The sequence below is a fragment of the Leptodactylus fuscus genome, chromosome 3, assembly GCF_031893055.1.
Source record: "Leptodactylus fuscus isolate aLepFus1 chromosome 3, aLepFus1.hap2, whole genome shotgun sequence".
Lineage (NCBI taxonomy): Eukaryota > Metazoa > Chordata > Amphibia > Anura > Leptodactylidae > Leptodactylus > Leptodactylus fuscus.
The window spans coordinates 17,861,391-17,887,122 of record NC_134267.1 but is presented as its reverse complement, the minus strand read 5'-3'; the positions used below and the strand labels follow the sequence as shown (position 1 = coordinate 17,887,122).

The window sequence follows — 25,732 nt, the reverse complement described above, 5'->3', positions numbered from 1 at the left end:
ACAGGTGGTGGCAATAACTAAATCACACTTGCAGCCAGTTGAAATGGATCAAAGTTGACTCAACCTCTGTCCTGTGTCCTTGTGTGTACCACATTGAGCATGGAGAAAAGAAAGAAGACCAAAGAACTGTTTGAGGACTTGAGAAGCAAAATTGTGAGGAAGCATGAGCAATCTCAAGGCTACAAGTCCATCTCCAAAGACCTGAATGTTCCTGTGTCTACCGTGCGCAGTGTCATCAAGAAGTGTAAAGCCCATGGCACTGTGGCTAACCTCCCTAGATGTGGACGGAAAAGAAAAATTGACGAGAGAGTTCATCGCAAGATTGTGCGGATGGTGGGTAAAGAACCTTGACTAACATCCAAACAAGTTCAAGCTGCCCTGCAGTCCGAGGGTACAACAGTTTCACCCCGTACTATCCGTCAGCGTCTGAATGAGAAGGGACTGTATGGTAGGAGACCAAGGAAGACCCCACTTCTTACCCAGAGACACAAAAAAGCCAGGCTGGAGTTTGCCAAAACTTAACTAAGAAAGCCAAAAACGTTTTGGAAGAATGTTCTCTGGTCAGAGGAGACAAAAGTAGGAAAAGGCATCAACATAGAGTTTAGAGGAAAAAAAGAGGCCTTCAAAGAAAAGAACATGGTCCCTACAGTCAGACATGGCGGAGGTCCCTGATGTTTTGGGGTTGCTTTGCTGCCTCTGGCACTGGACTGCTTGACCGTGTGCATGGCATTATGAAGTCTGAAGACGACCAACACATTGTGCAGCATAATGTAGGGCCCAGTGTGAGAAAGCTGGGTCTCCCTCAGAGGTCAGGGCTCTTCCAGCAGGACAATGACCCAAAACACACTTCAGGTCAGCACTAGAAAATGGTGGTGAGAGAAAGCCCTGGAGACTTGTAAAGTGGCAGCAATGAGTCCAGCCCTGAATCCCATAGAACACCTGTGGGGGAGGGGGAGAGATCTCTTGGTGGCAGTTTGGAGAAGGCCCCCTTCACATCTCAGGGGGGACCTGGAGCAGTTTGACAAAGAAGAAGGGTCTAAGATTCCAGCAGAGCCTTGTAAGAAACTCATTGCTGGTTACCGGAAGCGGTTGTGCCCAGTTATTGTGTCTAAAGGTTGTGCTACCAAGTATTAGGCTGAGGGCGCCAATACTTCTGTCCGGCCAATTTTTGGAGTTTTGTGTAAAATGATCAATGATTTGACTTTTTTTTCATTCTCTTTTGTGTTTTTTTCATTGCAAGCAAAATAAATTAAGAGATTACCAAAGAGTTTGTACTTGTAATCATTTTCTGGAAGAACACGAGTATTATCTGACAGAATTGCAGGGGGGCCAATACTTTTGGCCAACACTGTATGGCCTTAGGATGGAGAAGAGCAGGAAGACTCCATGTACCAAGCTAAACGGCTTCCAGTCCTGAACTACTGCACACTAGTATGGAATGTAGATAAGTAGATGGAAATCGTAGTAGGATTTAAGCATGGAAATATCTACTTTTGTATAATAAAAAATATGGATACGAATATAAGAATATGAAAAAGACCATTACTTAGCTTTATTCTACATGCAAATTCCCAAGATAAAAGGAAATTCCATAACAGGAACAAAACCAGTAGCTAAGGAGAACCTTTCACCACCTTGACCAATTCCAACTTTTTGGATCTTTCAATCCTCCTGTCGGCAGAAGACGGAAACTGAAAGTGGAGACTGGGGCGCAGATCTGAACCCGCCCTTGGTCTAGGCACCCAATATGCTAATTAGGCTCTTTACTGTCAGATGGGAGGTCCCTGACCCAGGACTGAAGAGTCAAATGAACATATTGGGTGTGGAAACTAAGAAATGATTGCTCAAGAATGGTGGGGGACAGAGAAAATTTTTTAACTGGGCTGGAATAAGTGGAGGAGCACCTATGGGAGGATGACGGATGGTGGAGGTGGTGAAAGGCCCTAGCCTGGTGGCTTATTGGTCACCTGTGTTCAAACATCTGCATGGACTTTGCATATTCTCCCCATGTTTGTGCTTCCTTCCACACTCCCAAGACACACCGATGGGTCAATTTGGAATTTAGATTGTGATCCCTGACAGAGACAGACGTACGTGAGGTCTCTGTACCGCGCCACAGAATACGTTGGCGCTCTATAAATGTTAATAAATGTAAACCCCAGCCCCTCCGATTAATTCCGCTTCTCCATCTTTTTCCCATACTAGCTACATTGTGGATTTTCCATTTAGCTCCCCCCCCCCCGTCTTGATCATGTAGGCATTAGTCTAGTTTACTTATATTATTAAAAGTAAATTCAGATCACAATTGACTTTTCATCTGTATAACAAGAGGAGAGATATTTACCCTGACAGCCATTTCATTGTAGAAATTCATCTTCATAATAAAGTACGCTGTCTGCGGGAGAAAGAGAAGAGGAGAAGGGTGGCTTAGGTCTCGGCGACGCTCACACACATAGGCACAGACAGACACCGGCTCCTATTTTTACATATAGAAGATAAGGAAAGTCTATACATAATATATAATTGAAAAGCCGTATCAAACTTTGGGCATTGAGAAGACGGGACGGCTAATACATAATGCAGTCTTAACCAGAAAAATCTATGGCAGTCAAAGTAGGCGCTAATGGAGATATATGATCATAAAACGCTCTCCGCTGAGTTTGATAATCAATGGGGCTCTACTGAGGATAAAATAACATTGCAGAAATATTCACAAGTCCTGGTGACACGTAGCATTGTATGATTTATTCACTGAGAGTTCTCTTACCCAAAACTCGCAGAAACATAAAAGGAATTCATATTTCAAGACGTCTGGTTTAATGAAAAATTCAAAGATATGCTGTCTTCCGACGGAATCCTTCAAGGATATGTATGCGGCAATGAAGCAAAAATGAGTCTTCCAACCATCTGTACAAAATGTTATGTACTTAGCCGCCATGCGAGTAATCCTTGGGAATTTTGTTTCATTTAATATTCATTTTAACATCATAAAATCATAAATAATTAGTGTTATTTGAATTGCCTAGCCCGATCCAAAGCAAATTGTCTGTGGAGAGCAGCAGGACTGGATTATTTATCAACAGTCTGGGCAATTAAGAAACAGTTGGCTGCAATATGTTATTTACAAATGAAGACAATGATGCCGTTCCCTTTCCAGCTCCCTTTTTATCCATTAGCGCACGAGCAGGCTTGTTCCTGATCTTTGGGAAATTTGGAGAGAAATGTGACACCTTTAGCAAATATGTGTGTTTAAAAAGGGTGGCCTGCTGCTTTGCCCTCAAGAGAATAGCTGTGTTTAATTTCCCTATAGCACTCCCCCAGGTCAAGTTAGGAATTACACTTAGAAATTTAATTGGTTGTCTGTGTATGACATAAAATTGACTGATCATACAGTGCTAGAGGGGTCTGAATGGAGGACCTCATTCCTGTATCAGTTCTATATTACAATTTTGGAAATGTTTTTTTCAAAAGAGAACTCCTTTAAAGCCTAAAAGTGGCTAGACATCTTCAATAGCCAGGGGTTGAAGAGTTACTTGTCGTAGCTTACTTATGCACATTGATACTGTATGCATGTACCTATGCACATGCATGCCTGTAGCACCCCGACAGGTGAAACTAAGCATTGCACTTTAAAATCAATGGACTGTCTTTGTAATGCATGAACCTGTCTGGTCCTCCAGCATCAGAGATCATCACTTAAGATACTGGGTCCTCCCTATCAAATAATTAGTGCTAGGGCTACAAGTTGTTACAGCTTGAGCAGACTGGTTCCCAATGTTTGAGAAATTTGGAGTGAGATGTGACCCCATTAGCAAATATGTATGTTTAAGAAGGGTGTCCTACGGATATGTCCCCAACAGAATAGCTGGGTGAGCTAGACAGCAAGTGTTTAATTTCCCTATAGCACTCCAAAAGGTGAAGCTAAGAATTACACTTAGAAATTAACAGGTAATCTGTGTATGGCATAAATCTGTCTGATCCTCCAGTGCGACAGAAACTCTCTTTAGGTGAGGGATCTGAACCGGGGACACCCTTTCCTGTATCAGTTCTATATTAGGATTTTGGAAATGGAGTTTCAAAGCCAGGTAACATCTTTCAAGCTTAAAGGTGCCTATAAATCTTCAATAGCCATCTGCTGATCCTTTATTTGTCTTGAGTTCCCTACACACATTTATACTGTACGTATATGCACGCCTATAGCACCCCAGTAGGTGAAACTAAGCATTGCACTTTAAAAATCAATGAACTGTCTTTGTAATGCATGGACCTGTCCGGTTCTTCAGAGTGAAAGATCATCTCTTCAGATGATTAGTCTGAACAGAGGATCCTCTCTATTAAAAATGTATGGCAAGGATTAAAAGGTATTACAACTCAAGCACACTGGTTCCCAATGTTTGGGAAATTTGGAAACAAAATGTGACACCTATAGCAAAAATGTGTTCTTAAATAGGGAGTCCTGCTGCTGGGTCTTCAGGAAAATAGATGGATGAGCTAGACAGAGAGTATTTAATTTCCCTACACCATTCCTGCAGGTGAAAGTAAGTATTACACGTAGAAATGAATGGACTCTCTGTATGATGTATAAACTTGTCTGTTTATAAGGACATCCTTATGTAAAGAGAACTTTTCTACCACTGGAGAAACAGACACGTTCATACTGTACGTTACACAAACAGTCTGTTAACATCTAAATGTAATGCTTAAGTTTTGCCTGTGGGAGTGCAATAAGGAAATTAAGCACTTTCAGTCTGGCTCATCCAGCTATTCTCTTGGCGACCCAACAGCAGGACATCCTATTTAAACACACATATTTGGTAAATCCCCCACATTTCATTCCAAATTTCCCAAACATCGGGGAAAATAATGCATCTCTTCTAGTCCTAGCCTTAAAAACTTAAGTATGTATCTTTGTTTTGTTTCCTTAAAAACTTAGTAGAGTGAGTCCCCTGTTCAAAACCCTCATCTAAAAGGAGGATCTCTGACTTTGGGGACCAGATAGTTTCATGCATTACACAGGCAGTCCATTGATTTTGAAGTGTAATGCTTAGGTCCACCTGCGGGGGTGCTAGAGACATGAATGTGTATAGGTAGGTATATGCAGTATGTATGTTTATTGAACACTATAAATACTGCACTCAGAGCGCTTGGTGTCTCCCTTTTGTATTTTTCTATGAAAGTTTTTCTGGCATAGAAGGATAATATTGTGGCGTATATTTGGAATAAGGTTTTTTCTTGCCCCAGTCATGTGCCGCAACCCCAGTCCTGAATCTCATTAAACACATTGTGTGAATGTTGACAGAGCGAAGCAGAGGACATCTCGGCCCAATAAACATCTTATAACTTGTGCCAGAGTTACATTGAAAATCTACCTAGATCTCCATTCCATCACCATGGGGCATTTCTGATTTACGAAGAGGCCGGAGATACATCCAGCACAGTTTCCTTTCATCTGGAGGAGAGCTAATTTGCAAACTTTTTATTCCCCGATATCAATAGGCTTGTAGATCTCCACCTGAAGAAATAATACCCCATGAAAGGTGAGAATTAGGGTTAAGCGATTGGGATCGGAAAAGACTGGATTGTGATCGGCGATCGAGCAAATTTCACGGTTGCAATCGGAATTCCGATCCCAATCTTTTTAGGCGGAATCGAGGTCTCACGTTAGTTCCCACAATGCTTTGCTACTGGCCAATCATTGTGGGAAAAGCTAACATTAGGGTTGAGCAAATGGGATCAGAAAAGATCGGATTCCGATCAGCGATCGAGCAAGTTTCATGATCGCGATTGGCTGGAAAATGATCGAAAGTCGGATTTTAAAAACGATCCTGAAATCTCAAGATCGGCTCAACCCTACCGAGAATCTGAAATCCCTTCCTTGTTTAGATACATCTCAGACTATGTTCTTTCATCTGGAGGAGAGCTAATTTGAATACATTTACCCAGAAATCCAAGGGCCTGTAAGTCTCGTAAAAAAAACAACCCTAAAAATATATCCCTGAAAGAGGACAATCTGAAATCCCTTGTTCAGTATTGAGATATAGCCAAGACGGTTTTCTTTCATGTGGAGGAGAGCTAATTTGCATACCCTTTCCCAGAAAGCACTGGGCCTGTTAGTCTCCCCAAGTTGACTGAAATCCCTTCTTGGGTATGGAGATACATTCGGATTCATAAAATCTCCTTTTAAAGCGCCTTTGCCATTATACTCAGGAATGTTTCCAGCGCCATTGACGTTAATATCATCAGAGCCCAGACCCGCTCTTTAACTGAAGGTTACAATTCCCATAAATCTACCTTTAGAGCTTTTCATCTCCCTATTATTATTATTAATATTAATACATATCTCTTGACTTCCTTCGTCGCAGACTCTAATTCCACAAAGCCGTATGATGGCAGGACGGGACGCTATCCTATACCTACTGTATCCGCATTTCTAGGAAATGAATGACTATCTAAGCTAATGCGGCCCCCTGATCTATGTTCTCATCTGGAGAGTGATTGAGGGCTGGTCGGGATCGGGTGCGTTTGTGGATAACGAGGAAATAATTTATGGGACAGATCAAGGGGGCTTATTAAATGCAGGGACAGGTGATAAGCCTTGTTTACCAGGGAAGTGATGAAGATAAACCAACACCCGGGGGGGAGTCAATACAGACCTGAGCGCCACTTTAAGAAAATGGCAATTTTAGAATGGCGACTTATAACATAATCCCCAACCCCACCCTCCGGAATCTGTATGTAAAAGGTAACATTAAGGAGACGGTGGCGTTTTGCATAGAAGGGAGACCTGCAGAATAAATTCTAGCAGTCTAGCGATTATAATGTGATTAATGTTGTATTCTCTCCCTCCAGCAATATACAATGTGTTGTGTATTCATCTATTCAGAGATGTCCCTCTCCAGAAATCTTTAGAATCAGACGGAAGACTTATCTGTTTACACACAGGCGTATGATTAATGCGCAGCCACTCCTGTGACATTTCAGAGTGGACGCTTCACTCCATGTCCTGCTCCCCGCCACATTTTAATAGCATGTGTTCCGTCTCGCACGATCCTGTCTATGGACGAAATTGTACCGAATAATAAAATACGTAGGTTATAAATGTATCAGAGGCGCGTTATAGTTATGAGCCGTAATCCACACGTGGACGATAGAAGGAAGATTTTTTATCATGGTCCGAGATTGTGCCTTGTATCGCCCAAGTGCTAAAAAAGTCGAGAAGTGACACAGTAAGAAAGTGCACAAGGAAGCGGCCCATCACAAGCTCCCAAACCTTCCTAAGGGCTCATTCACACGGGGCAAGAGGGGGCGGATTTTAGTACTGAATCCACGTCAGGATCCGCCCCCTCATAATAGAGGTCTATGGAGACCGCTAGCTTCCTTTTTTCTATGAGCGGTATGTTCCGGCTCACGGAAAAAAGAAGCGAGCTGCCCTTTCTTCAGGCGGATTCCGCGGCTGATTGAGCCCCGGCGTCCGCCTCGCAACAGCACCCTCCAGACTAGGCCCATTCATTTGGGCCTACTCCGGAGCGGGAATCTGCGACAGTCGTGTCATGCGCATTTTGGTCCTATTCTAACGCGGCTTCCTGCATCAGAATCAGGACCAAAATACGCAGTCCCCGTGCCCTATGTGAACGAGCCCTAAATGGGTTCAGAACTATGGTCTCCCCACATTAAAGCAAGTGAGATTTCACTTTTGTCCTGGACTCTCACTCCAGTGCCCACCAAGGAGCCTCCAACTAAGTGCACCCACCTCCATAGACGCAGAGAGCCTATTGGCCAAACAACTTCACCCCTTAGATTTCAGGAGAATCCCAAAAGGGCACCCACGACCCTAGATTCTTTGTCAAACAAACAGTGAAAACCATAGTTAGCCTTCGTTCACACTGCCAAAGTGGTTCCATTGGCATTTATAATGGAAGCCGTGACACTGTCCATAGTGAGTCAGAAGGGGTACTATGTCTCCTTAGGGGTGGTCGCTTTTGCAGGCCACCTTGTGGTGTGTAGAGTCTTACAGACCATACTAGGAATTCTGGGAAATGAATATGCAAATAAGACCTCCTTGATGGAAAAAGGATAACTCAATCTAGCGCCACCTTTGGGAAGGTGCTCCCTATAGATCAATGCCTGGATATGTATGAAATATAGAGACATTGGTGGAGACTTATGAAGACTGGCACATACAACACCAGTCTTCATATATCCTGCAGCAGTGGAGGGTGCGCCTTATTTATCAGGAGATGCACCATCGACCAGGCTGTGCGTCCATACACCAAAACCTATGCTAGCTTGAGGCTGACAGATTTCGGGCATCATTTGCATCAGTAAAATGGCGTAATCGGTAATAAATCTAGTACTTCCCCCACATCAGCCCCATACATCAAAGTGGTGTGGGTAGTGCAAACCAGGAAAGTTACACATTTTTGCATAAAATAAAATTTGTGCATAAAAATTGTAACTTTTTTATGCGTAGTATGTCAGATAACTGGAGTACAAGGTATAATAAATCTGCTCCAATGTCTAGTTATAAAGCCAATCCAGAACATCCCCCCCAAAAGGAAGACAGACCCATCAAAATCAGTTCCAAATTTCTCTGTGTCAACCTAGTCTTAGATTCCACCTGTTTTTTTTCTCCATCAGTGTTTCGCTTTCAATCCCATGATGCCACCACATAACATGACATAGGCAGCTATAGACAGGGCAATCTCTGCCTGCTGGAGGGACAGTACCATTATCCTCGCCTCTATATTCTCCCAAATAAGCAAGAGATCAAGCCCATACAGTCAGGAAGGCTTAGCTGTGAGGTCTTCCATGGTCTCATGTATGACAGGAGCCTGTATGGTCTTCATCAGTGATAGGAGTTTCTGCCTCCTGTGGAAAGTCTATATGAAGACTAATATATAAAACCATATTGGAGCAAACTCGGTGGAGTGTCCCAGGTGAATGTAATCCACGCCATGGAAAATTGTATGCTTGTTATACCCACACCGAACGTTATGTCCATCACATGCTACACTATGGAGATACTCTTCCCCAGAACTGATACAGTACATGTACAGGACACCCTATAGAACCGATACAGTACCTATACTAAACACCATAAAGAACTGATATAGTACCTGTACAGGACACCATATAGAACTGATACAGTACCTGTACAGGATACCATAAAGAACTGATACAGTACCTGTACAGAACACCATATAGAACTGATACAGTACCTGTACAGGACACCATATAGAACTGATACAGTACAGCTACAGGACACCATATAGAACTGATACAGTACCTGTACAGAACACCATATAGAACTGATACAGTACCTGTAGAGGGCACCATATAGAACAGATACAGTACATGTACAGGACACCATATAGAACTGATACAGTACCTGTAGAGGGCACCATATAGAACAGATACAGTACCTGTACAGGACACCATATAGAACTGATACAGTACCTGTAAAGGACACCATATAGAACTGATACAGTACAACTACAGGACACCATAATGAACAGATACAGGACACCATATAGAATCAATACAGTAAAAGTGCAAGACACCATATAGAACTGATACAGTACCTGTACAGAACACAATATAGAACAGATATAGTACCTATACAAGACACCCTATAGAACTGATACAGTACCTGTACAGGACACCATATAGAACCTGACACATTACAGAGAATGCTATGGATGACGTGTATCCTTATGTCATATATATATATATATATATATATATATATATATATATATATATATATATATATACAGTCCTATGAAAAAGTTTGGGCACCCCTATTAATCTTAATCATTTTTTGTTCTAAATATTTTGGTGTTTGCAACAGCCATTTCAGTTTGATATATCTAATAACTGATGGACACAGTAATATTTCAGGATTGAAATGAGGTTTATTGTACTAACAGAAAATGCGCAATATGCATTAAACCAAAATTTGACCGGTGCAAAAGTATGGGCACCCTTATCATTTTATTGATTTGAATTCCCCTAACTACTTTTTACTGACTTACTGAAGCACAAAATTGGTTTTGTAACCTCAGTGAGCTTTGAACTTCATAGCCAGATGTATCCAATCATAAGAAAAGGTATTTAAGGTGGCCAATTGCAAGTTGATCTCCTATTTGAATCTCCTCTGAAGAGTGGCATCATGGGCTACTCAAAACAACTCTCAAATGATCTGAAAACAAAGATTTTTCAACATAGTTATTCAGGGGAAGGACACAAAAAGTTGTCTCAAGAGATTTAACCTGTCAGTTTCCACTGTGAGGAACATAGTAAGGAAATGGAAGACCACAGGGACAGTTCTTGTTAAGCCCAGAAGTGGCAGGCCAAGAAAAATATCAGAAAGGCAGAGAAGAAGAATGGTGAGAACAGTCAAGGACAATCCACAGACCACCTCCAAAGAGCTGCAGCATCATCTTGCTGCAGATGGTGTCACTGTGCATCAGTCAACTATACAGCGCACTTTGCACAAATAGAAGCTGTATGGGAGAGTGATGAGAAAGAAGCCGTTTCTGCACGTACGCCACAAATAGAGTTGCCTGAGGTATGAAAAAGCACATTTGGACAAGGCAGCTTCATTTTGGAAACAAAAATTGAGTTGTTTGGTTATAAAAAAAGGCGTTATGCATGGCGTCCAAAAAGAAACAGCATTCCAAGAAAAACACATGCTACCCACTGTAAAATTTGGTGGAGGTTCCATCATGCTTTGGGGCTGTGTGGCCAATGCCGGCATCGGGAATCTTGTTAAAGTTGAGAGTCGCATGGATTCCACTCAGTATCAGCAGATTCTTGAGAATAATGTTCAAGAATCAGTGACGAAGTTGAAGTTACGCCGGGGATGGATATTTCAGCAAGACAATGATCCAAAACACCGCTCCAAATCCTCAGGCATTCATGCAGAGGAACAATTACAATGTTCTGGAATGGCCATCCCAGTCCCCAGACCTGAATATCATTGAACATCTGTGGGATGATTTGAAGCGGGCTGTCCATGCTCGGCGACCATCTAACTTAACTGAACTTGAATTGTTTGTCCAAAATACCTTTATCCAGGATCCAGGAACTGATTAAAAGCTACAGGAAGCGACTAGAGGCTGTTATCTTTGCAAAAGGAGGATGTACTAAATATTAATGTCACTTTTCTGTTGAGGTGCCCATACTTTTGCACCGGTCAAATTTTGGTTTAATGCATATTGCGCATTTTCTGTTAGTACAATAAACCTCATTTCAATCCTGAAATATTACTGTGTCCATCAGTTATTAGATATATCAAACTGAAATGGCTGTTATAAACACCAAAATATTTAGAACTAAAAATGATTAAGATTAATAGGGGTGCCCAAACTTTTTCATAGGACTGTATATATATATATATATATATATATATATATATATATATATATATATATATTTATACCGGTATACAGTATATAATATAATAATGGTGGATATAACTACAGACATTGCACCAGAAAAAAATGCACCAGAACTGGCACTAAGCCATGCCTCTTTTTTGCTAAGATAAGATGTGACAAGATGTGTCAGGTTTCTGTATATGCGCCAAAAGCACCAGCGTACATGTACGGCAGCCTTGAGGACTTGAAAGGAAGAAAAGTGTAAGTCGCACTATACTTATCACCGCACAGGCACCATTTTGATAAACGTGGCGTATTTTATGCCCTCGTGCAAGCTAGTGCACCACATAGTAGTATTACTAAATACTCTGCAATGTGGTGAAATCCCCGCACATTGTCCTTGTGTATACCGTAGAAGTATATACTGTAACATTGTGTGGACTGGGCTGTATACAGCCGCTGTCATTCCAAACAGAAAACTGCAGCGAGGATGACGATACGTGAAACCAAAAGATTCAATAAGGTCACTGAGTGAGTGCAGCGCGGCGTCCCGGGCCAGACAGCAAGATTAATACATTCTCCTATGACCTCGGCCCCGAGCGTGGGGACTGTTCAGGGGTGCACTTACCAGCCTGGTATTCCTAACTCGACAAAATCAAAGGAGATAGATCAGAGCGATGTTGACAAAGCGAGGTTACTGTGCACATATGGGTGCTGTATCTGATGAGCTTTTATTTTCCGCATCAGTGCAACTTTTATTTCGCAATTTTGTATATGATCATTAGGGTGATTTATTAACAAGTAATCACAGGCATTTTGTGCATATGCTTTACCTTGTTTGCTGGCAACTGATACCTCTCCAGCTATTAGCGGCAGAAAATGTGTAAAGTGACCTACAAATTCATCTCTGCAATAGGAAGGAAGGGGAGACGGAAGCGAGGAGGAAAAGCAATGGAGAGGACGTGGGTTACTGGTGCTGAGGATCTGTGGAGTCAGCACTTTATACTGAGTGTCCACCCTTGTATACTGCGTATACCTAATATATATTATAGTGGTTGTCGCTAATGTATTGTCTCTGTATAGACATAGATTTAAAGGGAGTGTGTGACCATAACCAGCATATCACCCCAGTCCTGCAGATAGATAGGTTAGTGTCACCAGAACCAGCATATCACCCCAGCCCTGCAGATAGATAGGTTACTGTCACCAGACCCAGCATATCACCCCAGCCCTGCAGATAGATAGGTTAGTGTCACTAGAACCAGCATATCACCCCAGCCCTGCAGATAGATAGGTTACTGTCACCAGACCCGTCATATCACCCCAGTCCTGCAGATAGATAGGTTACTGTCACCAGACCCGTCATATCACCCCAGTCCTGCAGATAGATAGGTTAGTGTCACCAGAACCAGCATATCACCCCAGCCCTGCAGATAGATAGGTTACTGTCACCAGAACCAGCATATCACCCCGGCCCTGCAGATAGATAGGCTACAACCTGTGGGGAACTGTGTTTTTCTTATTTCGGATACCCCTTCTAAACATAACCATCTGGATGTTTGCAACAACCACTAGAGGGGGCTTCAGAGCTTACAGTAAACGACTTATACCTTGCACTCAATAATAATCCAAGCTATGATATTGAGCTGTACGTGTCAGGTAGTGACATCACATCCACTGGTCATGCTGCACTCAGCCCCATTCAAATGAAGGGGTCTTAGGTGCAATACCAAGCACAGCCACTAAAGAATGTGTGGCACTGTGCTTAGTAAAGTAGTGAAGAAGATACAGTAATCAGTACAGTAGTCCTGAAAAACCCCTTAAAGCTCCTCCTAGTGGTGACTGCAAGCAGCCAGATAATCCTGTCATCCTTTCACCCCATGTCGATCAGCCGATTGAAGTGCTTGTCAAAAAGACCTCAATCAGATAATCGTAGTGAGTTTCAGAATTGGGACTCCACCGATCTAATAGAGATAACCTATCCTATGGATTAAAATATGACTATAGAGATATCACCAGGATTTCATCAGCGGAGCCACCATCTAAGAATCTGCTGCTCATCAGTACAGAGTCGGGGTTGGCTTTTATTGTATTTTGTTTCTTTTTCAGCAAAGTAAATGCCTCGGTCTTAGTCATGGCTGATCCTATAGTCAGTGGTTGGGTGTAGTCATTACCTTCACTTTGCTCCTGAAATATTTCCTTGCCCGGTATCCGCGCCACCACTTCTGGATGACCGTCACCATTCTGTTCAGGTACCTAAAAAGACCACATCAAAGGCAGTTATGGACGTGCTAAGCCATGAGCTTGCTTTTTTGAGCCAAAGTCAGAAGGGAAACGTCTAAGAGATTCCTTTATACTTCACATTCCTTTCCAAGCCACTCTTTATTTTGGCTGAAAAAAAAAAAAATCACAGTAAGGGTGCATTCACACTGAGTAAACGCTAGCTTATTCTGAACGTAAAACACGTTCAGAATAAGCGGCGTCTAAAGCAGCTCCATTCATTTCTATGGGAGCGGGGATACGAGCGCTCCCCATAGAAATGAATGGGCTGCTTCTTTCACTCCGTGCAGTCCCATTGAAGTGAATGGGGAGTGCCGGCGTATACGGCAAGCTCTGCTCATGCCGGAGCGTACACGCCGGCACTCCCCATTCACTTCAATGGGACTGCACGGAGTGAAAGAAGCAGCCCATTCATTTCTATGGGGAGCGCTCGTATCCCCGCTCCCATAGAAATGAATGGAGCTGCTTTAGACGCCGCTTATTCTGAACGTGTTTTACGTTCAGAATAAGCTAGCGTTTACTCAGTGTGAATTCACCCTAAGATAATTTAAAAAAAAAGAAGCTGCTTTTCCCGCAATATGGGGCCTTAGCCTTAACCCCTTCCCGACATGCGCCGTAATAGTACGGCGCATGTCGGGTGTGTAACTATGCTTTAAGCAGTAGACAACTGGCTCTAATGCCTCCAATCGGTCCCCGAACCGATCGGAGGCATTAACCCCTCCGGTGCCACAGTCAAAGGCGCCGGAGGCGCCATTTTCCCGGCGGCGCATGGGTGCCGCCATTTTGCCGGTGATCGCCGGCTCCTGGAGCATGCTCCGGGGCCGACGTCAAGTTGGCATGACAGCCGGGAGCCTTTACAAGGCTCCCAGGCTTGTCTGCAAGCTCTTTCTTTTGCAGGCTGGTCTATGCAGCCTGCAAAAGAAATGATGATTTTTTGCAATGCATTGTAATGCATTGCATTAGTGATCAGTCCCCTAGGGGGGTCTAATACATGCAAAAATTAAAAAAAAAATTAAAAAGTAAAAAAAAAAAAAATATATATATATATATATATATATATATATATATATATATATATATATATATATATATATATATATATATAAAAAAATATAAAAAGTATTAAAAATTCAAATCACCCCCCTTTCCCTAGAACACATATAAAAGTAGTTAAAAACTGTGAAACACATACATGTTAGGTATCCCTGTGTCCAAAATCGTCCGCTCTACAAATCTATAAAAAATAATTTTCCTGTTCGGTAAACGCTGTAGCGGGAAAAATAGTCAAAAGTGCCAAACCGCTGTTTTTTCACTGTTTTGATTCTGATAAAAATTTGAATAAAAAGTGATCAACGCAATAACATTTCCCGAAAATGGTAGAACTAAAAAGTACACCCGACCCCGCAAAAAAAGACGCCCTATGCATCCCGTACACTTACGTATAAAAAAGTTACAGCTGTTGGAATATGGTGACTTTTAGAAAAAAAAAATTTTAACAGTTTTTTTTAAGGGGTCAAAATCTAAATAAAACCATATAAATTTGGTATCCCCGGAATCTCATCGAAACAGAGAATACAGGGGACATGTCATTTTGGGTGCACAGTGAACGCCGTAAAACCAAAGCCCGTAAGAAAGTCGCAGAAATGCATTTTTTCTTCAAATCCACCCCATTCTGAATTTTTTTCCTGCTTCCCAGTACATTATATAGAATAAATAATGGCGGCATCATGAAGAAAAATTTGTCCCGCAAAAATTAAAGACCTCATATGGCTCTGGGAGCGGAGAAATAAAAAAAAAGTTATGGGGTTTAGAAGGAGGGGAGTCAAAAATGAAAAGCAAAAATCAAAAAATGCCATTGGCGGGAAAGGGTTAAGCGGGAATGGCTACCAGATCTGAAATGAAACCCATCATCTGATCGGCGCTGCTGTCATCCTGAATATTTTGGTGTTTTGTTTATCTAGATCCGTTCAGCTATTCCAAAGATATAAGCCCTGTTAGTGTTGATGCAAATTAGTGTTTAGCAGACTAGGGGGCAGTAACACTGTATAATATACAGCACACAGAGACCCCACCCCAGAGATAGCACAGTGTCACCGCCCACTTGGCTAGTAGACCCCCAACTTGTATTAACACTAACCAGGCTTATACATTTGGATTAGCTGAACAGATTTGGATAAACAAAACACCAAAATGATCAGGGTGACAGCGCCGATCACATGATGTCACATGATTTCGAAACCGGGGACAGGCCTGCAGCCACCACTACAGAAAGCATAGAAGTTTTCAGAAGGTGGGTTTCTCACTGTAATCAATGGCAGCTCTATTACTCTACCTTTAGTAAGCGCCCCCTACTGGCAGCAGGACATTTCATTCTGCACAGTTGAAAGCTCTATTCAGACAGTGCTCAGATGGTGTACTGTATAGTAAAGGCCCATACATCTGACATGTAGTTTATCTAATATGAAGTAACATAATAATATACTACTGTTTATCTCATATGACATTGTACATATTCCCTATAGCTTACATATGTCCTAAGCCAGTAATATAGCATACAATACTACACATCTATATCTACTGAACACCTTACCTGAGGTAGGCCCGAACCCTGCACCCTCGAAACCAGCTCTGGATCACTACCGCAGCCTTGTATTCCTTCAGTCTGTTCTCCTCCGCCTCTCTACAAAGGTAAGTAAGATATCACTATACAATCATCATGGGCTTGATGCCAATGGAGTCTTGGAGTCTGAAAACCCCTCCTGACACAGTCCCGCTCATACATCTGAAGTGTGTTACAATGTATCAGAGTAGTAAGGAGATAAGAAAACAACAACAAAAATTGAGGAATCCAAAAAATAAAAATATATATTATATAAGACAATAAAAAACACATACAAAACATATAACATACAATGGAGGGCAACACAGAGGGGTCCGACTGTATAAAAACAGTCCGACAGTCCACAGGGGTGTCTTGGTTCCCTTACTCCTGATGTTCCGGGGTTAACCCCCTATGGTTTATTTATACTGCCAATATGTCTATGGGTATGTATTGATTTTGGACCTATGACATTTATTGCTATACCTCCTATTTACCTCTTAACTGGTTACTCTTCATTATATGCATAATATACCCCAATTTTGGGGACTCTGTTATAGGGGTTACACTCTTTTGGAGGTCTATTTGTATATCTTGTGCACTTTGTTTATTTTACATATGTGCATTTTGTTGGTGCAGTGTACTTATTTATTTCTATTAGGATTTGAATAACTAGGATTATATACCATACATATAGGGAGAAACCCTCTGGTTCATCAGTAGTGAGAGGGGTACGGTTCTGTCGGACTGTTTTTATACAGTCGGACCCCTCTGTGTTGCCCTCCATTGTATGTTATATGGTTTGTATGTGTTTTTTATTGTCTTTTCAATAAAATATATTTTTAAATTTTTTGGATTCCTCAATTTTTGTTGTTGTTTAAGTTGCATTAGTTTTGAGGCTACTCATTTATTATTGATGGATAAATTTGGTTGGTAGTAAGGAGATAAGAGCCTGGAGACCAGGACAGAAGGTGCCCATAATGATACAATGTAATAAAGGAAATAAAGGAAACTGATCCCACCAGGTCACAACCACAGACTACCATAACAGAGACAGCCACAGACTACCATAACAGAGACAGCCAGACTACCATAACAGAGACAGCCACAGACTACCATAACAGAGACAGCCACAGACTACCATAACAGAGACAGCCAGACTACCATAACAGAGACAGCCACAGACTACCATAACAGAGACAGCCAGACTACCATAACAGAGACAGCCACAGACTACCATAACAGAGACAGCCAGACTACCATAACAGAGACAGCCACAGACTACCATAACAGAGACAGCCACAGACTACCATAACAGAGACAGCCAGACTACCATAACAGAGACAGCCACAGACTACCATAACAGAGACAGCCAGACTACCATAACAGAGACAGCCACAGACTACCATAACAGAGACAGCCACAGACTACCATAACAGAGACAGCCACAGACTACCATAACAGAGACAGCCACAGACTACCATAACAGAGACAGCCAGACTACCATAACAGAGACAGCCACAGACTACCATAACAGAGACAGCCACAGACTACCATAACAGAGACAGCCACAGACTACCATAACAGAGACAGCCACAGACTACCATAACAGAGACAGCCACAGACTACCATAACAGAGACAGCCACAGACTACCATAACAGAGACAGCCACAGACTACCATAACAGAGACAGCCACAGACTACCATAACAGACAGCCACAGACTACCATAACAGAGACAACCATAGACTACCATAATAGAGACAGCCACAGACTACCATAACAGAGACAGCCACAGACTACCATAACAGAGACAGCCACAGACTACCATAACAGACAGCCACAGACTACCATAACAGAGACAACCATAGACTACCATAATAGAGACAGCCACAGACTACCATAACAGAGACAGCCACAGACTACCATAACAGAGACAGCCATAGACTACCATAACAGAGACAGCCACAGACTACCATAATAGAGACAGCCACAGACTACCATAACAGAGACAGCCACAGACTACCATAACAGAGACAGCCACAGACTACCATAACAGAGACAGCCATAGACTACCATAACAGAGACAACCATAGACTACCATAACAGAGACAGCCATAGACTACCATAACAGAGACAGCCACAGACTACCATAACAGAGACAGCCATAGACTACCATAACAGAGACAACCATAGACTACCATAACAGAGACAACCACATCAGGCATTATAAAACATAGAAACTTGTTTGCGGTGTTGTATGACAGAGAAGATTCTCATCTATTATATGATACTAATGATATTTTATTACAGTTGGGCAAATCAGTTTGCAATGAGCGGGATTCATCCTGAATATTCCAAATTGTTCGGTTTTTACTGAAACTGAACAATTTGGGCTTCATCTCAGTGCGTCTCAGGGTTACACTTTATCCCCTTTTCTGTACAAATTTGTAATTTCAGTAGGCTTTTTTTTTATACAGCTGACATTTTTGTTAAAAAAAAAATGGTCACCCTATGTCACAAGCAGTCGGGTAGCTCTACGGTTTGGGGTCCCAGTAACCACTCTCCATAGTGACGTTGGCCGCAACTCCTTTACGAATGTATTTACAACCCCGCGGGTGCTGCGACTGCGACTTCTAATTGAAAAAACATTGAGGGCTGCTGTGTCTTTTTAGGAAAGGAGTCATAGTCACAGCACCCTTAAGGTCCCAATACAAACCCTTCCACTTATGTTATGGTCACATCTGCGTTGGAGACGCCATCGCTGTTTGCGTCCAAAATCGCCAGATGTACAGTCCCGCAACTCCTTTTGTTCGGACACCTGATGGATCCCATTATAGTCAATAGGGTCTGTAAGGCTCTGTGTGTGACTGCTACAGTGTTGGCCAAAAGTATTGGCCCCCCTGTAATTCTGTCAGATAATACTCGTGTTCCCCCAGAAAATGATTACAAGCACAAACTCTTTGGTAACATCTTCATTTATTTTGCTCGCAATGAAAAAACACAAAAAAGAATGAAAAAAAGTCAAATCATTGATCATTTTACACAAAACTCCAAAAATGGTCCGGACAGAAGTATTGGCGCCCTCAGCCTAATACTTGGTAGCACAACCTTTAGACACAATAACTGCGCACAACCGCTTCCGGTAACCAGCAATGAGTTTCTTACAAGGCTCTGCTGGAATCTTAGACCATTCTTCTTTGGCAAACTGCTCGCGGTCCCCCCTGAGATGTGAAGGGGGCCTTCTCCAAACTGCCACTAAGAGATCTCTCCCCCTCCCCCACAGGTGTTCTATGGGATTCAGGGCTGGACTCATTGCTGCCACTTTACAAGTCTCCAGGGCTTTCTCTCACCACCATTTGCTAGTGCTGACCTGAAGTGTGTTTTGGGTCATTGTCCTGCTGGAAGACCCATGACCTCTGAGGGAGACCCCGCTTTCTCACACTGGGCCCTACATTATGCTGCACAATGTGTTGGTCGTCTTCAGACTTCATAATGCCATGCACACGGTCAAGCAGTCCAGTGCCAGAGGCAGCAAAGCAACCCCAAAACATCAGGGACCTCCGCCATGTCTGACTGTAGGGACCGTGTTCTTTTCTTTGAAGGCCTCTTTTTTTTCCTGTAAACTCTATGTTGAGGCCTTTTCCTACTTTTGTCTCCTCTGACCAGAGAACATTCTTCCAGAACGGTTTTGGCTTTCTCAGGTAAGTTTTGGCAAACTCCAGCCTGGCTTCTGTCTCTGGGTAAGAAGTGGGGTCTTCCTGGGTCTCCTACCATACAGTCCCTTCTCATTCAGACGCTGACGGATAGTACGGGGTGACACTGTTGTACCCTCGGACTGCAGGGCAGCTTGCACTTGTTTGGATGTTAGTCGAGGTTCTTTATCCACCATCCGCACAATCTTGCGTTGAAATCTCTCGTCAATTTTTCTTTTCCGTCCACATCTAGGGAGGTTAGCCACAGTGCCATGGGCTTTACACTTCTTGATGACACTGCACACGGTAGACACAGGAACATTCAGGTCTTTGGAGATGGACTTGTAGCCTTGAGATTGCTCATGCTTCCTCACAATTTTGCTTCTCAAGTCCTCAGACAGTTCTTTGGTCTTCTTTCTTTTCTCCATGCTCAATGTGGTCACACAAGGACACAGGACAGAGGTGGAGTCAACTTTAATCCATTTCAACTGGCTGCAAGTGTGATTTAGTTATTGCCACCACCTGTTAGGTGCCTCAGGTCAGTAACAGGTGCTGTTAATTACACAAATTAGAGAAGCATCACATGATTTTTCAAACAGTGCCAATACTTTTGTCCACCCCCTTTTTTATGTTTGCTGTGGAATTATATCCAATTTGGCTTTTTGACAATTCTTTTTGTGGTTTTCCATTGAAGACAAATTAAATGAAGATATTACCAAAGAATTTGTGATTGCAATCATTTTCTGGAAGAACACGAGTATTATCTGACAGAATTGCAGGGGTGCCAATACTTTTGGCCAATGCTGTATTGTTGTTGTGGTCCGACTATCCTCCGAAAGGCCAGAATAGCAGATTGGCTAGTGTGTACCCAGCGTTACACTGGTGAAGACGTTGCAAGGCAACTTGATTGTGTGACAAAGTAGCCCAAGCCTAACTTTCGGACCCCTAGGAGTGTGATCCGGGGGTCGGGGCGTTACAATAATCTCCAGTCACTCCAGGTTTCCAATGTTATAAGCAAGGTACCATGAAGTTCACCCAAAAAATAAAAATGTAATGGAATGCTGGGACTTGTAGTCCACCAATGTGCAAGGTGCTGACTCTATTACTGTAACTCTCATCAGTCTCCTAGAAAAGCGTCTATCGTCTGAAAACTACATCTCCCATAATTCCTTCCATGTACCACACAGGCAACTGGACGGCAAGGAATCATGGGAGTTGTAGTTTTCGTCTCCTTCGCTAAACAAACTCCTGAAAAGTTTATTTTTTGTTTCCCTTCCTCTTCCCCGGGCTCCGTTATCCCCCCCGGTTCCCAATAGCCGTTCCCTTCCGCTAACCGTACCGGCACTTTTGGTAATACTCCATGGTCAGCTCGGAAAGACGGCTCTGGAGCTTCCAAAGGGTCGCCATGTCCCAGCTGGCTGGACGCGTCTCCATGGAGGCAGGACTGTACCACTGTGGACGGGGGTGGAATACTTGCATAATGTTAGTTTTTAAACACAGAGTAGATTAAATATCTAAATAAATAATATTATCTGTTACTGATAATGTAGACCAGATTAGCGGAGTCAGAAAGGGGATGGTATGTGCCATGTTTTACGTTTTGATAGTTCTGAGTGTAAATGGTTCCTTCCGACTTCCGCTCCCCTCCGCTCTTGGTCGTTGCCGCTGTTCCGGAAGCGTCATGGTGGCTCTGTTCGCTGCCTTGGCTTGGCTGTGATCCTTGTGTGGACACCTCAAGCTTTGTTCATGGTTGGCGTGGCCAGGAAACACATCCGAGCCAATAAGGGAAGCAGCTGGTGAGTAAGTCCAAACCCGACACCATCAGAACCGCCTGTGTGGTCGGAGGGGGTGCTGGGTGTTATGGAGGGGCAGTGATGTCAATGGGGGGGGGGCCATGTCCATACAAATATGACTGTTGTGGCCCAGTATGACGTCATAGGACCACAGCTGTGACCTGGTCTATGTTACCTCAGTGCCTGGCCATGTATCCCTATGGGCACGGTGACCGCGGCTGTCAACGCTTAGGAACCAAAGTCTGTCCGAAATTGTGGACGAAAATGTCCGTCCGATATTGGGGAGACATAGCGGATACGTGACGGACCCCATTACAGTCAGTGAGATGCCTAAGGATCTGTTGTAGACGGATCCATCTTTATTGTGCAGTCCGTTCCTCTCTTCCTATTGTCCAAGACGGATTAAACCGCGCTTATGTGAACGCTCTCTTAGGGAGCCTTGACACGGAGTAAACGCGCGGGTATTTTTGCAAAATACAGGTGTAAAAATAAGACTCCCGTTGACTTCAATGACATTTTACAGGCGTATTTTTACACGTGTAAAAAAATATCATTGAAGTCAATGGGAGTCATGTTTTTTACAGGTGTATTTTGCAAAAATACACGCGTGTTTACTCCGTGTGAAGGCTCATGTCCTAGCTACCTGATCCCAGGGTGCTGTACCGTAGCCATAATACAATAGCCGCTAGACGCCGTCCTCTTACAGCTGAGGATTTTCACTCCAGATACAATTTTTAGCATTGGCACAGATGTGAACAGGGCTGCAGATACTGTCTAGGCCTCATGGAGCGAAACGCAGCTCTGTGGCCAGTGAGTGGCGCAGTAGTAGGCAGGCTGGCGATACTAATGGGGTGTCCAGGTCCGTAAATATACAAGTCGTGCTCCAATACTAAATAATGTGACCCCCACATAACAATCACGTGGCTTATAGGTCAGACTATGGGGCATCACTCCAACTTCTTGTGTTGGAGTCTGAGATTGCAGACAGAAAGGTCCAATCGATGTCCCTGGGGGATCTTTTGTTATTTATCATTAGAAATGGCCGGCACTATTGTCTAATCCTAGGACAGACCAGAAGAACGGTTTAAAGACTCTCTTAGGCTGTGTTCACACTTATGTCCTAGTTTCCGTTTTCTTTTACAGACACCGCAGTGTTGTATCGATCATGGGGGGAGGGGGGGGTTGCCTACCCCCGGATCAACACTGTAGGGATTGTAGGGTTATAGGTTGGACTGGATGGACTAATGTCTTCATCCGACATCATCTACTGTGTAACTATAAGGGAGACTTCACACGGAGTAAACGCGCGTGTATTCTTGCAAAATACACGTGTAAAAACAAGACTCCCATTGACTTCAATGTCATTTTACAGGTGTATTTTTACACGTGTAAAAAAAATATCATTGAAGTCAATGGGTGTCTTATTTTTACATGTGTATTTTGCAAGAATACACGCGCGTTTACACCGTGTGAAGGCTTAAGACTCCCATTCACTTCAATTATATTTTTTACACGTGTAAAATGTCATTGAGGTCAATGGGAGTCTTGTTTTTACGCGTGTATTTTGCAAGAATACACGCGCGTTTACTCCATGTGAATGCTCCCTAATACAATGACTCCTGCTAGACCAAGTCTTGCAACGTCAGAAAACGTAAGGTATAGTAGATTCATATCCAGATGTGAACACGGCCTTTAGGGTTTTCAATGCAATTCACCAACATTTTTCATTTTCTTCTTCTGTGGGAAAAACCTTTCCACGGCTCTGGGTAACACGTGCGTTTTTTTTTTTTTTTTTTGCTGTATTGTTTTCCTGCAATGTGTGGATGAGATGAAATGGAACCTTGTTTGCTTTGCTGGGACTGTGACATGCCGCTTTGTTTCCTGTTGTGTCTCTGTAATGTGTGGACTCGGCCTTGGGGCATGTTCACATGGAGGAATCTAAGAGCGGATTCTGAGATCACAAAAAAAAAAAAAAAATCAGCATACTGCTTGGATCTTGCTGTGGATTCTGGGGCTCGGGAGTCTCTGCCTGTTCGGTTTATTCATCCGGGCCTAAACAACAGAGGAAAGCCACCAAACCTAGCCTCGGGGTCTATTGTGGATGGCCATCCATTTACATTGAGATCAATGGCTGCTACAGTTACCTGTCCTTGTCTTAGAGTCTTACATTGAGTTTATGTTTAAGTGGTTGGAGAAAAGTGTCTGTTTTCTTCCCAGATTGTCCCCAGATTGTGCTTGGTATTGCGGCTGATGCTAGCGTCCGGATGTCCGTCATTGGATGGAGGGTCAGATCGCTAAAAATCTTGCCCATTTTTAGATGGGAGATTCCAATGATGTGACCCTAGCCTTAGCCCTATTTATTTCAGTGGAGCTGAGTTGCAATACCGAATGCTACCTGTGGATCAGTGTGGTGTACTCCTCCTTCATGTTGGGCATCACATGGAGTTTTCTAGTCCTATTCACACAGGTGTACAGGAATAAATGCAGAAGAAGGACGGTTTAGTTGGTATTTACCACTGTACTTATGTTTATATTGAGAATTCGGAGTGATCCTACACGTGAAATTATTACCTGGATTGTTGTATGGAGTGACAACGGCAGCTCTATGTCACTGTGTGTCGGTGTCACCTGACGGCTTTCTGTTCTCTGTCGATGACTTATCTATTTGTCACGTACCGATGCCGCCACTGGAGACCTTAGGCCCCATCGATGACCAAGCGTGGTGCTGAGTTTGCAGCGGACATCTGTGTATACTCTGTGATGTACTGTCTAGAGATGAGGGAATAGTGAAATATTTAAGATTCAATATTCGTTTCGAGTAGAGCCTCAATATTCGACTACTCAATTGAATATCGAATCCCATTATAGTCTATGGGAAAAAATGCTCATTTCAGGGGAAACCACTATTCGACTAAAGGAGAGTCACCAAGTCCACGAGTAGCAGGAGGAGAGTGTTTAGGAGGAGCGCTGTGCAGTTAAAGCGCACGGACCGCATTATAGTCTATGGGGTCCATGCGCTTTAACTGCACAGCGCTTGCAGTTGCGCTGATAAAAAGTAAGCTCCCTCGTAACCGCAAGCTGCCTGCTCTCCCGACTAGCAAAGACGAGCCCGAAGCAAATCAATGCTGGTTCTGCAGCAGGCTCGTCCTTGCTAGTCGGGAGAGCTGGCAGCTTGCTGTTACGAGGGAGCTGAATTCTTCTCATAGGAATGCATTGACCAGCGTTGATTGGCCAGTGTACAGCATTCGGCCAATCAACGCTGGTCCTGCCGGATGCTCATCTGTGAGGAGGCGGAGTCTAAAATCGGACCACAGCAGTCTCCATGTGGTCCGATCTTAGACTCCGCCTCCTCACAGATGAGCCTCCAGCAGAACCAGCGTTGATTGGCTGAATGCTGTACACTGGCCAATCAACGCTGGTCAATGCATTCCTATGACAAAAAAGTAAGCTCCCTCGTAACAGCAAGCTGCCAGCTCTCCCGACTAGCAAGGAAGAGCCTGCTGCACAACCAGCGTTGATTGGCTGAATGCTGTACACTGGCCAATCAACGCTGGTCAATGCATTCCTATGAGAAAAAGTAAGCTCCCTCGTAACAGCAAGCTGCCAGCTCTCCCGACTAGCAAGGACGAGCCTGCTGCAGAACCAGCGTTGATTTGCCAAATGCTATACACTGTACAGCATTTGGCCAATCAGCGCTGGCTCTGAATCAAATATTTACTGCGAATAGCGATAGTAATCGATCAAGTACGAACATTTCGAATACCGTAATAGTCCATCGAATACCTACTCGCTCATCTCTAGTTCTGTCCACTATAGGGGCTTCTTGTGTGTTCAGTTCTGAGGACCTTCTCTCTATACCTTGGCATGGAGCATCGGATGGCGCACTCGGTCATGTGTATGGAGCCTTAGGCTCCGGACTGAGCCTATTCAGGATAGAAATATCCACTAGAGGAAAACAAAATCTGCTCCTGACTAACATTGAGGT

At 43.3% G+C, this 25,732-nt stretch overlaps 2 protein-coding genes across 2 annotated transcripts in view; one reads left to right on the top strand and one right to left on the bottom strand.

Moving 5' to 3' along the window:
* SPATA17 (spermatogenesis associated 17) overlaps window positions 1-21,361 on the bottom strand; it is a 131,495-nt gene extending 110,134 nt beyond the window's left edge. Inside the window, exons 1-4 of the mRNA XM_075267166.1 lie at window positions 21,294-21,361; window positions 16,252-16,341; window positions 13,556-13,637; window positions 2,345-2,395 (exon numbers count right to left, since the gene is read on the bottom strand). Of these exons, the coding sequence (XP_075123267.1) occupies window positions 2,345-2,395; window positions 13,556-13,637; window positions 16,252-16,341; window positions 21,294-21,361 (291 nt within the window). The remainder of the gene's footprint in view (window positions 1-2,344; window positions 2,396-13,555; window positions 13,638-16,251; window positions 16,342-21,293) is intronic.
* A 271-nt stretch (window positions 21,362-21,632) lies between these two features.
* Window positions 21,633-25,732, top strand: part of GPATCH2 (G-patch domain containing 2) — a 104,362-nt gene continuing 100,262 nt past the window's right edge. The window contains exon 1 of the mRNA XM_075267138.1: window positions 21,633-21,750. Coding sequence (XP_075123239.1) covers window positions 21,701-21,750 — 50 coding nt within the window. The 5' untranslated portion in view covers window positions 21,633-21,700. The remainder of the gene's footprint in view (window positions 21,751-25,732) is intronic.